The sequence below is a fragment of the Anopheles maculipalpis genome, chromosome 3RL, assembly GCF_943734695.1.
Source record: "Anopheles maculipalpis chromosome 3RL, idAnoMacuDA_375_x, whole genome shotgun sequence".
Classification (NCBI taxonomy): domain Eukaryota; kingdom Metazoa; phylum Arthropoda; class Insecta; order Diptera; family Culicidae; genus Anopheles; species Anopheles maculipalpis.
The window spans coordinates 5,967,647-5,982,836 of NC_064872.1; the positions used below are offsets into that span (position 1 = coordinate 5,967,647).

Sequence of the window (15,190 nt, forward strand, 5' to 3'; positions counted from 1 at the left end):
ACGACCGCAGTCAACACACACGTACGCAGTGCATTGCAGCGAAGCTGCACAGCTATAAACTGGGAGCGATCTTTATTGTAGCAGCTTAACTGCACCGCAATCAGAAATCACCAGCACTGAGATATTATTTGAGTTCCTTCAAAATGCAGACCTAAACAGTAAGCAACACCTAACAAATAAGGATTTCACGTTGTGTAAATGAATAACCGCAATACAACTTATAGAAAAATAAGTTCACTTAATTATTTTATCTTTTCACAGTAAATTGCGTATCGTGTCTTGTCTAGATCGTCTTTCGCGTCGCTTGTTTCCCGTTCGTTTTTTTCATCGTTGCGGCACGATCACGACTTAATGACGTTCAACAAGTCAAGGTGGTTTGAGAAAGAAACGATCGTAAAATCGTTTCTTGCGTACAGTTTTATGTGCTTCTTTAAAATACGAAGGGAGATATAAAAAATAATATTTCGTTTTATTGGATTATAAGCTTAACGTGAACATCTTGCCAATATGAAAAAGAAAACCCTCATTGAATGCACTTTTTCCGAACATTTCTTTGTGCAGCAAGCTAGTTGACGCGGCACACCGCAAAACTCAGCGAAAAGATTTGCGTGGGAAAATTGCCCCAAGAGAAAGAGAGAGAAAGAGAGAGAAAGGAAGGAAACACGGTTCCGTAACGATTGGATGGAATTTTACCGTGGGGTGGTGTATAGAAGAAAAAAACCCTTACTCCCCACCATTATCGGGCAGTAAAGTAAACCACCACACTTATTAATTGGAACAACGCTGCTACTCAATTAATGTCCCTGCTTTCCGGTAGTTTGCCAAGATAAACGGTTTAAAGCTGCTAGATCAGAGAACAGACGACACGAGAGACGGATCATCGACGATCGCGCGCGCGAGCGCACACACAAATTGACAAAACTTCTCGTTGATGATGACGACGATGCAGGCGACCCGGACTGCAATCAACCTTAGTAGGCAATAGCACCAGCAACAACAACGCTGAGTCGCATTTGATACACTGGCGCGATCGTACGACAGCACACACCACACATAGAAGCGTAACGCTGACGTAACGCACTTGGATTCCTGGCAGTTTTCCACTAACTTGTATCCACTGTTTGCTCTTCTTTCACACTCGGAAAACTGATAAGAAACCACCCACTAACAACAACAAAAGTTCCCCAATTTCTTCTACACCGAAGACTAACCCACAAAATGCGAAAACACAGAAACACTCCGAACGGCACAACCGAAACCGAACTGAACGCGGCAAGCCAACTAGACGACCGATCTTCACCGCAGCTCGAGCGTAAATGCGAGAGAACAGCCCAAGCCAGCCGGAGCGAACTGGTTTCCTCGTGGGTCGGGTTTGTACGCGCGTGCTGGGCTCGCCGAGGCCCGAGAGACCCCGAGCAATGGCGAACGGTGGGTTGGAAAAAGGGCCGGTGAAAAAAAAAGAATGGAAGGAAGGGTCTGCCACCGGAGCCAGGGCCGGTTCGGTTTCTGTTGTATACGTACACTAGAGTGACATATGGCAGTGGGCATCGGAAGCCGCACAAGCACCAGCGTAGAGGCGCGTTTGAGCCAAGCGTTTGAGGAGCGAGTATAAAGTCAGCAGAGACAAATAAGGATAGCAAATAGACACATAGACGGGGCTTTTAGTTGGGCTTGTTGTTGTTGTTGTTGGGTGCTTTTGGTATACTTGCGGGTCTGGTCAGCTGGTCAGCAGCAGCTCGCAATCGAAGGGAATTGTTTCATTTCTACCGCACATATTTTAAGCTGTAGTAGCAGTTAGTTATGTGTTTGTTGGCCCTAATTGCATCTAATTGTTTTGGTAATAACATTAATTTTAAAAGATAAAAAAATTTGTCTCAAAAGCTAGTTTTACTCCCCGATTTTCAGTTTTTATCATCATCATATTTTTTTAAAGAATATGTATATAAATTGTTGATATAACACATAAAAAGTTACAAAGACATAGAATTATAATCGTAGAGAAAATGGAAGAAAAATTGGAGTTCGTATAGTTAGAGACACGGTGGTAGAGGAGACAGCGGCACTGATCTTCACACGGAAAGAACGGGATACAAATCCCGTAGATATCTTTCTTTCGGAGTCTTCTATCTGTCCCATTACGTGATATCAATACGTCTAGTAAGCCATTCGATGGCCGGCGTGAGATCTATATGGTCGTATTCCCAATAAGAAGAGAGTTGCAGCGATGGTTAATGTAATAAGACATCCTTTTTTATGTCCTATTTTCAAACTGCTGCATTCGATACTTCCACCAAGTATAATCATATAAAAATTAGGAAAAACGCATCATATAAGTAGGTATCTATAAGTCTAGTAAGTCATTCGAAGGCCAGCGTGACTTAGTAGCTCGATAAGCCATACATTCTTTCGTAGTAAAACTTTATTGCAATTTTTATACTTTATGCTTTCAAACTGAAAAGCAAAAGGAGAAGATAACCATAATTGTGAAAAAATTTTAGTCGAATTTATAATGACATAAATGGTCTAGTTTTATTGTCTGTAATTGTATACTAAAATCGCGTATACAAGGTATCGTTTTTAAACTTATCTCGTCTCAATATCTCATCATCATCTTTTGATACACGAGAACCAGAAAGATTTAGACCCAGTTTCACGACTTGTACTTAATATAAAACCTTATTTACTACATGCAAATAAAGAAACCTTCTTTTTGCACCTCACAAATTATTCCTTCCCCATACTAACGCAAATACTACTGCTCGAATGATATAAATTTAACATCAAACCTGCAACTGCACCATTATTATGCAGCACTTAATGACTATACTTCCTCCCTAACAAAATTGATTTACAACAAACCACACCACTCCCAAGAATAAATACGGCTCCTTCATCATTATCCGAAATAGTGTAACAAACTTCTTGCAGAAACAACATTACGATCGGTTCAAGATAAATAGATAAAAAGCTTTACCTACACCGCTAGATCGTAATCTTAAGTTTCATTTTGCTGACTGCACTTTATGCGCTCATTGCAGCTGTAGAAAGCTCCACCCCGTTGTCCGAACACTAATCGCCATAGGCACGCCATTCAAAACGTAGCAATTTTAAATTTCTCGCTATCACAAACATAAAAATGGGAACTGTAGATAGATGGCCGGGTGGATATAGAAAGGGGGTTTGGTAAAATACGTCTTCCGGTTTCCCCCGACGAGTGGCACGAGAAAATGGCACGTGGCACGAGGGAAATACAGTCCAAATCAACTCGAAAATGGATGGGGATTTGCGTTGGAATTTGTGTTTTGTGTTGCAGTGGACAATTGTGGGTATTTCGCTAATGCTTACAACCCCAATGCACGGTTCTAACTCCGTAAAGTGTATCAGTTCTTAGGGTCATCGGAACATGTCGGACGCATTGTTTCCATTACTGGACGAAGTGGCAAAGAATTGGTAATGAAGCAGGAAGCCTTTTACAGTTACCTAATTGATCTATTCCTTTCTAACTGAAGCAACAGTAGTGGTAAATGATGAGGGAGAACATTTTTGGCAACCAGACCAACAGGACACGTAAAAGGTGAAGTCCTAAAACATGAAACCATCGCAAGTAAAAAACAAAAACTCCCTCAGACAGAGGAAGCCAACAAAATATGTTTAAGCTATCGATTAGAGCTCAAATTACGATATAAACGGCTAAACGCTTAGGTACCTGGTGTGAGCATTAACACACAGATGAAAAAAAGAATATTATTCCTTTTTCTTCTTCCATTATATGTACAAATTTAGCAACTGCAAGCCTGTGTCCTACCGATACACTGAGGCTATCTATAATCTATTATGCCGTGTCTTTCAAGATCATACAATATTAACTAAGTAATCAATTGATTTGGAGGCTAACACTGACGAGGTAGTAGCAGATAACGATTCTCTGTATGATTTCTGGTCGTTGCCATTTCGGGCTGTACACCAACTTCTTCCTGACACCTTGTCTAGTGAGGACACTTGGTATCTTTGTTCCTCAGTTCCTTGGGCGTAGTAGTCAGAATATCCATTCAAATGTAAAAGAAGAATCTGGACTGAATAAGTAAGTTTTTAAGGATCATCGATAGCATCGAGCTCGATAGCTATCGGGACGCCCCACTTCAATGAAGTTAAGATTCTGAGCGCGCTCTGCTACTTCAAAAAGGTAGCTCGTCGCCCTCGCCAGATACTTCTTCGCACTCTTCGAGCCCTTCACCCTCATGAGGTAGCTCTTCGCCATCTTGGAGCTCTTCGCTCTTTTGAGTCTTCAAGCTCTTCACCATCACGAGGTATCTCTTGGCATTCTGCATGCTCCTCATCCTCACGTGAAAGCTCACGTAGTCGAACTCAAAGATCGCAGAGCTACCGGTAGGCCTCTCCTCTCAAATATTACTGAGCAAATGATTGTATAGCTTGAGATTGTAGAGTCAAAGAAGCAGGATTCGAATGGACTTTCAGTTCATTGAGTACATAATTTTTATTACCATCGGATGTTTAGTGATCTTGCTTCTTCACTTATGCCTCGCTTTTGTCACAGCAAACTCCACACGGAGTCATTACTTCATTGAACACGAATGAGGTAATGTTTGCTCTGCCGCATCGCTTGCATTGATCATGCTGTCCTAGATCAGTAGGATCAACAAAAAACGGATTGGAAAATAATAATAATAAAAAAAAAACCCCATTCAAATAAACAAAGAGTTTCAGAGATGCATGATGAATCATTCAGGTGAAGTCTTTGTTTCGAACCCCGCTTACTCATTCGGTGGGGCATTTTTCCATCCCACTTTTTACCATCTTTTCTCCAATTCCCCAAGGTCTGCCGGCTTGCGGCTTAAAATTACTTTCAAAAAGCGTTGGAAGAGTTATTAAACTGTGCATGCAGCTGCAGCGTGTATTTGGTAAATTAAAAATCTCATTTCTTCCACTGAAAACGAACATTAAAAATGCCATTAAACATTCACATTAAAAGAACAGATCGAAACTGATCGAGCTTGTTCCAGCGTGGTATGGAGTGGAGCGCACGATCATCTTCATGCTTCATTTGGCAAGGGCCGAGCGCTCGTTGCAGGGGTCGTCTGCAAGTTCAAATGCGCGCTGCAGCTTCCCACGGCAGGACGCCATCCAGCCGGGAGAGAGAGAGAGAAATGTGGATGCTGCGGCCGTGTTTTTCTTCTCATCTTCGTGCTTCGCAGTCTGCGAAGAAAACCAGCTAAGTCAGCCCAGCCCAGCCATAAACTGCGGCGCGGTAGAAGGTTCGTTGTTCTAGCTAGCGCTGTACGCCGCCGATATACGCGAGGCACACCTGCACGAACACAAGCGCAATAAGGCAAATGTAATATACTACACCTACCTGGAGTGAAGAATTTCAGCGTCCGTCCAACCGTTGCTTTTCGAAGGCACAGGCGCGCGGCGCGGCTCCTTGTGTGCTTTTCTTTTTCGGCCGCTTTCTGCACTCAGCTTCTTTTCGGGTCGATCTGCACGCTCCGGATCACCGCGTATAGCAAGCGGACACTCGGCTCTGCACGAAAACTGGTTCTTTTTATGGTCAGCGAAATAATTGAACACGGTCTTTTAGCCTCGAGTCGGGTTTTTATGGCTCCTTTGCAGCTTCTTTTGAGGTTCAGATGAGAATGAAACTTTCTCTGCAAACTTCTGCGCTTTTGAATCACACACACAAAACAGCATTCAGGTCACTTACGAAGCGATCCGTGTAATGAAATTGTACGGCTTGCTATACTTTAACCACAACACAATTTAGCAAAATTCAACCATTGCATCTGCAACAGCCTACTTGCCTACTACTGGCATGGAAAGGCCACAATAATGCGTTAGAGATAGCGAAAAAGAAACACAACTCGACCGTTTGACCGTCAACCATCCAACCCACTATTTGGCACTATTTTACACAATAATTTCAGCTTCACAAAATGCAACACTGCTTGCCAACGCGAATGCACCTAGGCCACGAACAGTACCTTTTTTGGGAAGTCGTCGCTTGTTGGCCGATCCGACAAGGTGGATGGTGGGGGTTTGCGCCTGGAACACTAAAGATGCTGGAGTGGAGACGCTTTACACATCCATATTGTGTAGGGAAATTGACCCGGAAAAAGGATACCAAAAGCTACCGAGTCTCGCACTCCGGAAAGTGAGGAAACAAAAAAAGGTTAATTTAATGCACGCGTATACGCTCTTTCCCTTGGTTGCATGGACGGGAGTATGTGTGAGTGCGTGTTTGGCTTGGAGTTGTAAACGAGCAATTTTTCGAACAAACAAACGTGTTTAAACCTTACGGTTGAGTTGAAGTTGAGAGTATTTGACGAATGCTTTTGGCGAAATTCCGTGAGATTTTGGAAATACGATCCAGTTTATTAAGTGCAACATTGAACAGAATAATTTGAAAATAATAACGCATCTTTTAAGGTTTTAGAAGTCCAACAAATCCTCCCTAGATTAAACGGAAAATACGTACATTTGAATCTGGTTTCAAATGTCGATCTTCGAAAATAATTTCGGTTCTACTCATTTCATATTTTCATGATTTTATTACTTTTCCTTTTCAAACCACCAATTGTCCGTTTTATTCTATACTAATCTATCTCTTCAATATCATCTTCTTCTGGAACACCCCACACCTCGATGTGCCGCTTGCGGGCGAATAAAATATCGCTCCCGGTAGGATGTGGCGCTAGTGAATGTACCACTTCGCTTCCTATGCGTAACCGGCGCACTTCTTTACCCTCCAGCAAATCCCAAATGATTGCCGCCCCTTCAGCCGAACCAGATACAATTTTCGTATCGGACGAAATAATTCCACACTCGATCGTGTAGTCATCCACCCGATGTCCTTTGTACTCGGACAACAGTTCACCGGAATCGTTATCGATCAGCCGAATCGTTCCATCGGAGCATGCCGCCAACAGACACTGACCGTCGCGCGTTTGCACCAGATACGTAATCGGTACACCTATCGTATCACAGACCAGCTCGCCGGCCCTTATATCATACTGCCGGATCGATCCATCCAGTGAGCTGGAAATGATTTTATGCTCGCTCACCACAAGCGCCGTAATACAATCCTTCGCTTCACGCATCGTCTGCACGGCATCCAGCTTACGGGTACGAATATCCCAACAGGCAACCGTATTATCTTTCGAACCAGAAACGGCAATCGATGATTCTTCGTTGAACCGGATGCAGGTAACACCGCCGGCATGACCACGCAATCGTCGCACGGGTAGACCGGTCGAAACGTCCCAATAAATGACACTTTTATCCAGGGACGCGGATATTATGTAACTACTTTCACAGCTTCCAGCAGCGTCCATTACCTCGTCTGCATGTCCACCGTATGTTTTCAGCAGCAAACCGGTCCGTGGGTTCCATAGTTTGATTTTTTTGTCCGACCCACAGGACAAGCAATACGATCCATCAACTAGAAAAACAGTAAAATGGGGTAATTGAACCATGAGATTTTTTTTTCGAACAGGTTAAAACCCACTCACCATTGTAACGGACAGCACGTACCGCACCTTGTTCACAATTAATACTTCTTTTAGCCACTAAATCCATCGCAAAAGCAGAAGCAGCAGCAAAAAAACGAATGCCGTCTGCGTTGTTTGTAAACAAAGCGCTCCTTCCTTGGTGCCGGTTATCAAAAACTTATCGTTTACAGGGCTGCTGTGAACCCTACCAAAAAGTGCTCTTTTTCGCATTTGACAGCACCTGCGCGTACATATGTGTGCGTGTGTGTTTGCATAAATTTACACACAGCGAGGCAAAGGAAAAAAAGCCACAAAAAATACATTTTTTCACTCGATGCCATTCGAGAACGCGCGCGTCATGCAAAGCCAACCTTTTTCGGGGGCATTCAGCTGAGAAAATAGTGACAAAAAGCCCCGAAAATACTGTGTTTGCGCAGTTGCCCGTGCCGATATTGTAAGTGTGTCGCCAATGTGGTAATAGTCGTCAGCCGTCGTCGTAATTGCGCGAATTTTATGCTGTCGTGTACGTCTGTGCTTGGTGCGTTCTTGGTGTTGTGGTGGCGGCCCAGCTATCAGTCACATTCCATCGGAACCCGCGGTAACCGCTTTTCGGGTTCGGATTTGTTGGTTCAGCAGCCCGTCGACGCAAATTCGACCTTCTCGCCAAACGGTACGCAAAGAACATGGAAGTAATGCGGTGGAGCTACTGTACGATAACGGTTCCGAACCAGCAGCAACAGCAGCTGGAACACGTAATCTGCTTGCGCGCGCTTCTTTCGTCCTGTAATCGCTAATAGGATCCCTCCACATCGTTCCACTTGGTTGTGGTGGTTGTGGAGGCAGCGGCTGGGTGTCGAGAAGAGACACGGGGAAACCAAATGGGGCACGCATATGCGCTGCACCCCGAGGAGACGCCAAATCGTTTGCAAATGACGTCGCAGAAGCAGGAAGTGAAACGGAACAGTTTCGATGTGATTGTTATTGTCCAACAGTTGTGTTGTAACAGTGTCATATAGGTAAAAATAATAGGGCCAATAAGTGTTTGGTTGTCCTTTAAGACCTCCGGAGAGGTATCTACGCGAAGCGAAAAAATAAATTAAATCATAACCAGTGGTCACCCGTGCCCACCGGACACCCATGCACGTACGATGACGGAGTTTTGTGACGACGTTATCAAGCTGTTTCCGCTGCGCGCGATTCCGGACGTGATAAAGCTGTTTCGTCAGCAGCTAAACAATCGAGAGGAGGAACCGGACCTAACGCTGCTCTCGATCGTGACGGGGTTGATCGAACATTCGCTCACGACGAAGGTGCTCGAATCGAATTCTTCAGCGTCATCCTCCTCACACAACAACAACAACAATGGAGAGGGAGGAAAGGCCAGCAGTACGGTGGATACAGGTGGCAACTTCCCCGTCATCCGGTACGACACCGTGGAAGGGCTGTACAAGCGATTTAAATCCGTACTGGCACCGATCGAGAAATTGCTCGTGAAAACGACCACCGATTCCAAGTTTGCCAGCCGGGAGATTATCAAGAAAGTGTCCGATATTATCTGGAACTCGTTGCTTCGCAGCTCGTACAAAGATCGAGCACATCTGCAAAGTCTGTACAGTTACCTGTGTGGCAATAAGCTGGACTGTTTCGGGGTTGCGTTTGCCGTGGTGGCCGGATGTCAGATGCTGGGCTACCAGGATGTCCATCTAGCCATTTCCGAGGATCATGTGTGGGTCGTGTTTGGGAAGACGGGCGATGAAACGATCGAGGTAACGTGGCACGGTAAAGGAGCGGAAGATAAGCGGGGCCAATCGGTTGCACCGGGTATAGAATCGCAAACGTGGCTCTATGTGGCAGGCAATCCAGTTGTTTGCAATCGATACATGGAGGTGGCGGCCATCGTTTCGGCGATCAATCCTTCCCTAACGGCCACAAGCGCCTGTCTGGAGGTGGCCGATTTACAGCAGCAATTGCTGTGGCTGCTGTACGATATGGGACATCTGAAGAAGTACCCAATGGCACTGGGTTGCTTGGGTGAACTGGAAGAGGTGGAACCGACACCGGGAAGAAAGAGCTGCGAGGAGTTGTACAACGAATCGGTTCGGTCGGCCCAAACGTACTACCGGAACCATCATGTGTATCCGTACACGTACCAGGGTGGGTACTACTATCGGAAGAATATGTATCGGGAAGCGTTCGCTTCCTGGGCGGACAGTAGCGACGTTATACGGCTGTAAGTATTTCCAGTAGCAACCATGTTCATGGCAAACCTGATTAGAAATTAATTTTTCGCTTGCTCCTTACTTCAGGTACAACTACTCACGTGACGATGAAGAAATATACAAAGAATTCCTCGACATTGCCAACGAGCTGATCCCGCAAGTGATGAAGCTGGAAAGTTCGGGTCATTCGGCCAAAAGCATTCTGCGCGATTCGTCCTGCTTTGCTAACTTGTTGCGCTTTTACGACGGAATCTGCAAATGGGAAGAATGCAGCCAAACACCGATCCTTCACATCGGTTGGGCAAAACCGTTGGTTGCTACGATCGCAAAGTTTGATCATGATATCCGTTCGCAGGTGAGCATTAAATGTGCCGATCAGGAACCGCAAGCGCAACCACACGGGCACGAAAATGGCAAAAACGGAACGGAAGATTCCACGTTACATCATCATCATCACAACAATAATAATATTGCGAAAGTGGACGCTAACGTCCCGAATGGAGGCCGAAGCAATGGCAGTAGCACCGTAAAAGGAAGCTCGCTTCCCAAATCACTCGAAGCCCTTGTTGGGAAATGTGGCGAAAAGCTATTAAATCCCGAATTTCTCCTGCAAGGTGGTGGACAACCGTTTACGACGGAAGAAAGTGCTGACCCATCATCGGATGGGGAGAATACTACTGCGCCGGTGACAGGCGAAAGCAACGGAAAATGTGACGACGCTACTATAAAGTCGGAACAGGATGCAGAACCGGGAAAGGTTACAAAAATAGAAAAACGCGAAACAGCGGAGGATGATATGGAACCGAAACGGCCGATCATTGTGCTGTACAGCCAGAAGATGAAAGGTCTGAAGGATCTGCTGCTGACGGAGAAGCTAAACACGAACGCGATCTCGCTACAAATAACGGCCCAGAGCCAGGTGCAGGTAGGTGGGAAGAAATTGCGCGGATCACATATGGCATCGCTCGGTAGCGTTGGTTCGATTGGAGGTGGTGGATCCACCGCTGGGGGAGCAATAAGCATTAGCGAAGGAATCGAAGGTAATACGCGACCGAAACGGGCGCGAAGAGAATAAGTCTCACTTTTAAATCTTAAGTCAAACGTAATTTATTATCGTACGTCTGTGTGACGCCATTTTAGGGTTCACATTTTACTGGTATTATATTTTAAAAATAGCACCGCCTTTTTTTTGTCCCAACTTTCCATGGTTCCGGGAGAAAATGTTCTTATCTGTCCTGCACACAAACTAATACTTTACAGGCATTCCAACACACATACAAAGAAGAAGAAGAAAAAACAGCCGATCCTAGTCGGAACAATGTTAGTTTTTTTTTTGCACCTATTTATAATAATCCTTCTTGTTCACTATTGTTTTGGTTACTTTATTATTAAATTTGTTATATACTTTCCCTATTTTAAAAATTTAGATCCTGTAGCATTAAATGCACACCAGAAAAGAGCGTATACTTCATCCTGTTTTTTTTGTTTTCTACACTGTACACGTGTGTGTGTTTTGTTTTTAAATTATTTAATCAAATGCACCTGATACATATACATATACACATGGCGCTGACTAGTATTGCTTTTTTATGTGATCTTGTTTTATTTTCTCCAAAATTATTGTACTCGTTGTTAAAAGTTCTCAAATCATTAACCCCATTACAGTGTTTTCCAAATCATTAAAACATGTGTTTATATAATTAAAACAATTGACGAGATTTGATGAACAATTTAAAAGTTATCACGAACATCGTGCATTTGTTTTAATAATGTGAACACAATTTGAAAAATGCTTTAATACGACAAAGATCATTCGAAAATATCATTTTCAAAATAACGCTTTTCATTCACTGTTATGTTATGGTCTTTTATAAGAAAAAAAATTGGGCCCAATTTTCTGTTTTTTGTGCAGCATAATAGTGTGTAAGTGTCTATACTAAAAGCCATTAAGTTTTTTTACTGATCTTGCTTTGAAATTATGCCTATGAGGCAATGGGAATGTTGAAGATTCAAGGGTTTGTAGTGTGTAAGGGAAACAAAGGGAGAGAGAGCATCAACAATCAAACAATTATTGACCACTCGCTATGCAATAGGATCGTATAATCAAAACTATGTGTTTCGTATAGTTATATATATCTAAACTTTAGTATACTTTATCTGTGAAGCCTACTGCTAGACACAAGATCTAAGTAACATGTAACTTATTATTGCTCATATCGTCTTTTAAAAATGCTTAGTTTGCATAATGTAAGGTTTTTGCGACATGTTATATCTATCGCTTTGTTTTTGGGGGCTTTGTTGTTTGCAAAATTATGATAAAGGAAAATAACAAGGAAATAAAAACAACAATTTTCACTTCCTTAGGAAGTTTGATGGCGTTAAGACAGTGTAACGTCCACTTTGCTGTGTCACCGGTACGTGTGTTTATATCCACATTAAAAAAAAAACTTTACGTGAGATATAGTATTGGCAAAGCCAATTGATAAGGAAAAGATATAACTTATGAAGCTTGGTGCATTAACTAAAAAAAAGCATAAGAAAAATGAATTATTATTTTCAATTGCGCTACAAATTTAAGTCGAACGAAGCTGAAGTGTGAAGAAATATCATATTTTAATCACATTAAATTGCAACACAAGTGGGAGAGGCAAGCTTGTGAAGAGAATTGATGAAAGGTATACCTTTACGCTAGGCAGAGAATGGCAGCAGATGAAGTAAAACAAGCAATACCTTTGTGTGGATAGAGCCAGAAGTGTTTCCGTTTTTTTTTTTTTTCAAATATAAATCCATTTCCTCACATTGTTACGCGCGTTTTGGGTCGTTTAAGCCTATCTCAAGGTTTATGGCAGACCTATTTTGCCGGTTAATTGTAGCGCAAGATTGGGAAAGGATGATACGGCTGCTATCAACAAACAAACAATCGAAAATTGAAAGTACAAACATCACTATAAACAACAAAAAACCCATTAGAGATTAACAACAACAACTAAAACACACAAGAATCCTGCTTTAAACGCAGCTAGTATTCCCAGTTTCCTAGCGTAGTACGAACGAATGAATGCATTCGAATTATTCCACTTCTCTGTTTCGTACGAACGATACAAAAATCTTGAAATCCCTGTAGCAAAATTGTCTTCATTCGTCATAGAAAATTACAGAAATAAAAATTACTCTCAGTACCTTTTTCGATCTGGGGCGGGTATATTAATAGTAGAAAGGAAAATCTTGTAATTTGATCTTTACTACCGCGTAAATTAAGACAAGTAGAAAAACAAAACAATAATTGTAACTGCATACAAAATTTAACAAAAAATCAGGAATATTTCTAACAAGAAAGGTACAACAAAAAGTTTTCCCCTAATATCCGTCTCGTGAGCACGCTCGACACTCCCAACACACCTTGGAATGCCTTTTGCTGCGTGTTTTTTGTTGTTTTTATTTGGTAGTCGGACGATAGGTTTTTGATCGGCTTTAGTATAAGCCTCTCTAGTATTCACCCTTAGAGAAAGGAAAGGAATGTCAAACATGAATACCAAAAATATTGTAACAAACGAACATCATCGTGTCGTCATCGTGTCAACATCACGCACCTCTCACTTGTGAAATCGATTCTGAAACGGACGAGTGAGTAAAAGTGTATGTGTTGGCAGAACAGAGCAGACTGAAACCCAGTGCTACATTGTGGTTTTTTGATAAGGTGTATTTATTGCATAATTAAAAAAAAAGAAGGAAAAAAGGGAACCTTTTGGGACGGAATCTATCGACGCAGCAGGAGAAAAAGTATGACAAGAAGACGTAATGTTTGTATCAAGTGGAAGCTGCATATAGCTGTTAGATACCTTACTTATATAAAAAAAATCGACCCTCCCGATCATCCCGGGGATTGGCCATAAGCAGTAAAAAGAAGCGTATAGTGTGCTGTCTCTAAAATGCAGCAATCCAGGCGCTCTGATACCTCTTTGTTCATGTGCGCGTGTGTCGCGTTGGACGCACAATGATGTTATTTTCCTCATTTCCCTATTCCTATCCTATATAGTTGTTGATGTTGTTTTGTATTCATCATAATAATCATGGTACAATGTTGAAATAGCTAGCGAAAACATACAGACACACAAAACCCTATTGATAAGAATTCCATTACAACTTCGTAACATTATTATAGTAAACGCCATATTTTTTAGTTCTCAAGAGCATGTAGTAGAGTTCCTTAAAGTGATTGGTTAACGGGTGAGGGATGAAGGAAAGAAAGTGTAGGAAAAGCTATAAGATGTTTAGTTACAGCAACAATAACCAGTGGTAAAGGTAGAACCAGAAGAGAGCAACTCAATATTACATATATGCATTATAGCAAAGCTTACATACAAAAAACGCCCAACCGAAGTAGATGAAACAATCGAAGATGTAGATATAGTTCAACACGCTTGGGCATAGTTTTGTATTCAATTCCGCTCTTACTTTACATTCCTTTTGCACAAGTTTTAATACATCTAAAAAGAAAGGGACAGATAGAAACGCACAGAATCAACCGCGTTCCCTATTCCTCTGCAGGGTGTACTAACTAGCTGGCATTTGAAGTTTTAGTTCAATACTGGCAGGACCGGGTTCCGGCTCTTATCCTAAACGATCCTCTATTGGCAGGTCTGTCTTTCCCAGTACGGTAAATTTGAAGTCAGTGAAGGAAGCCAAGTAATGGCAGAGTACAAGGAACAAAAAAAAACTGCCCAAAATGCTGTGCTCAGACCTGCTCGTCAGCAGCAATTTTTAACAGATATATATTTAACAGATAACAGATATAGGCAAAATTTCCATGAATTTTAGGAAAAGAATTACTCATCCGTTCATGGATGCTCTTGACTTGAGGCCAACAGTTTGCAGAGAATTTGCTTCTATTCTGCTCAAAACACACAAAACGTTGATAAGAATTTTCCAGCTGCAGTTCAATTCAGAGACGCAATTTTAATTTTAAAAAATGATCCACTGAGAAATTGTTTGAACAAATTGAACCTCGAATGCTGTTAAATAGTACACCCTGTACTAATATAAATACTACAGAGAAAGAGCTAGTAAAAAGCTAGATTGTTGCTGTGCCATTTGTTTAGAACTAAGCCTCCCCACAACGGAGAATACGCACCCTCTAAACGTACGCCGTTATAACAGGTGTCAGTCAAGATTAGTTGAGATATTACGCAATCAGTACAATGCTACTAAACGCCACTCACTAGCACAACAACGGTGTAGTACATGAGTTGAAATAGCAATTATTCTCATATTGTTGGCATAGAAATTGACATAAAATTCATCTTAAGTATCAGACTAGGGAGCAGTCAAATTCAATGTGGTTAGTTTTCTAAGTGCATCAACAAATGTGTCCAAGAGATCATAGCGTACATTACATGTAAAGGAAACATACAAAAACATACAACATCACTATAAGAGGAGGCAATCATTCCCGAACACCTCTTTCAAAAC

General features: G+C 42.2%; 4 protein-coding genes across 4 annotated transcripts in view; 2 read left to right on the plus strand and 2 right to left on the minus strand.

Moving 5' to 3' along the window:
• LOC126564508 (serine/threonine-protein kinase grp) overlaps window positions 1–15,190 on the minus strand; it is a 191,235-nt gene that overhangs the window by 99,704 nt on the left and 76,341 nt on the right. The window lies entirely within an intron of this gene.
• Window positions 1–15,190, plus strand: part of LOC126564888 (protein phosphatase 1B) — a 205,229-nt gene that overhangs the window by 4,997 nt on the left and 185,042 nt on the right. The gene's annotated exons all lie outside the window — the stretch shown is intronic.
• Window positions 6,604–7,591, minus strand: LOC126565115 (WD repeat domain-containing protein 83). Its single transcript, XM_050222257.1, has 2 exons — window positions 7,524–7,591; window positions 6,604–7,453 (listed from the first exon to the last, which is right to left on the minus strand). The coding sequence occupies exons 1-2, from the start codon at window positions 7,588–7,590 to the stop codon at window positions 6,609–6,611; spliced, it is 912 nt and encodes a 303-aa protein (XP_050078214.1). The 5' UTR covers window position 7,591; the 3' UTR covers window positions 6,604–6,608.
• LOC126564233 (menin) lies at window positions 8,617–10,841 on the plus strand. Its single transcript, XM_050221218.1, has 2 exons — window positions 8,617–9,732; window positions 9,809–10,841. The coding sequence occupies exons 1-2, from the start codon at window positions 8,651–8,653 to the stop codon at window positions 10,794–10,796; spliced, it is 2,070 nt and encodes a 689-aa protein (XP_050077175.1). The 5' UTR covers window positions 8,617–8,650; the 3' UTR covers window positions 10,797–10,841.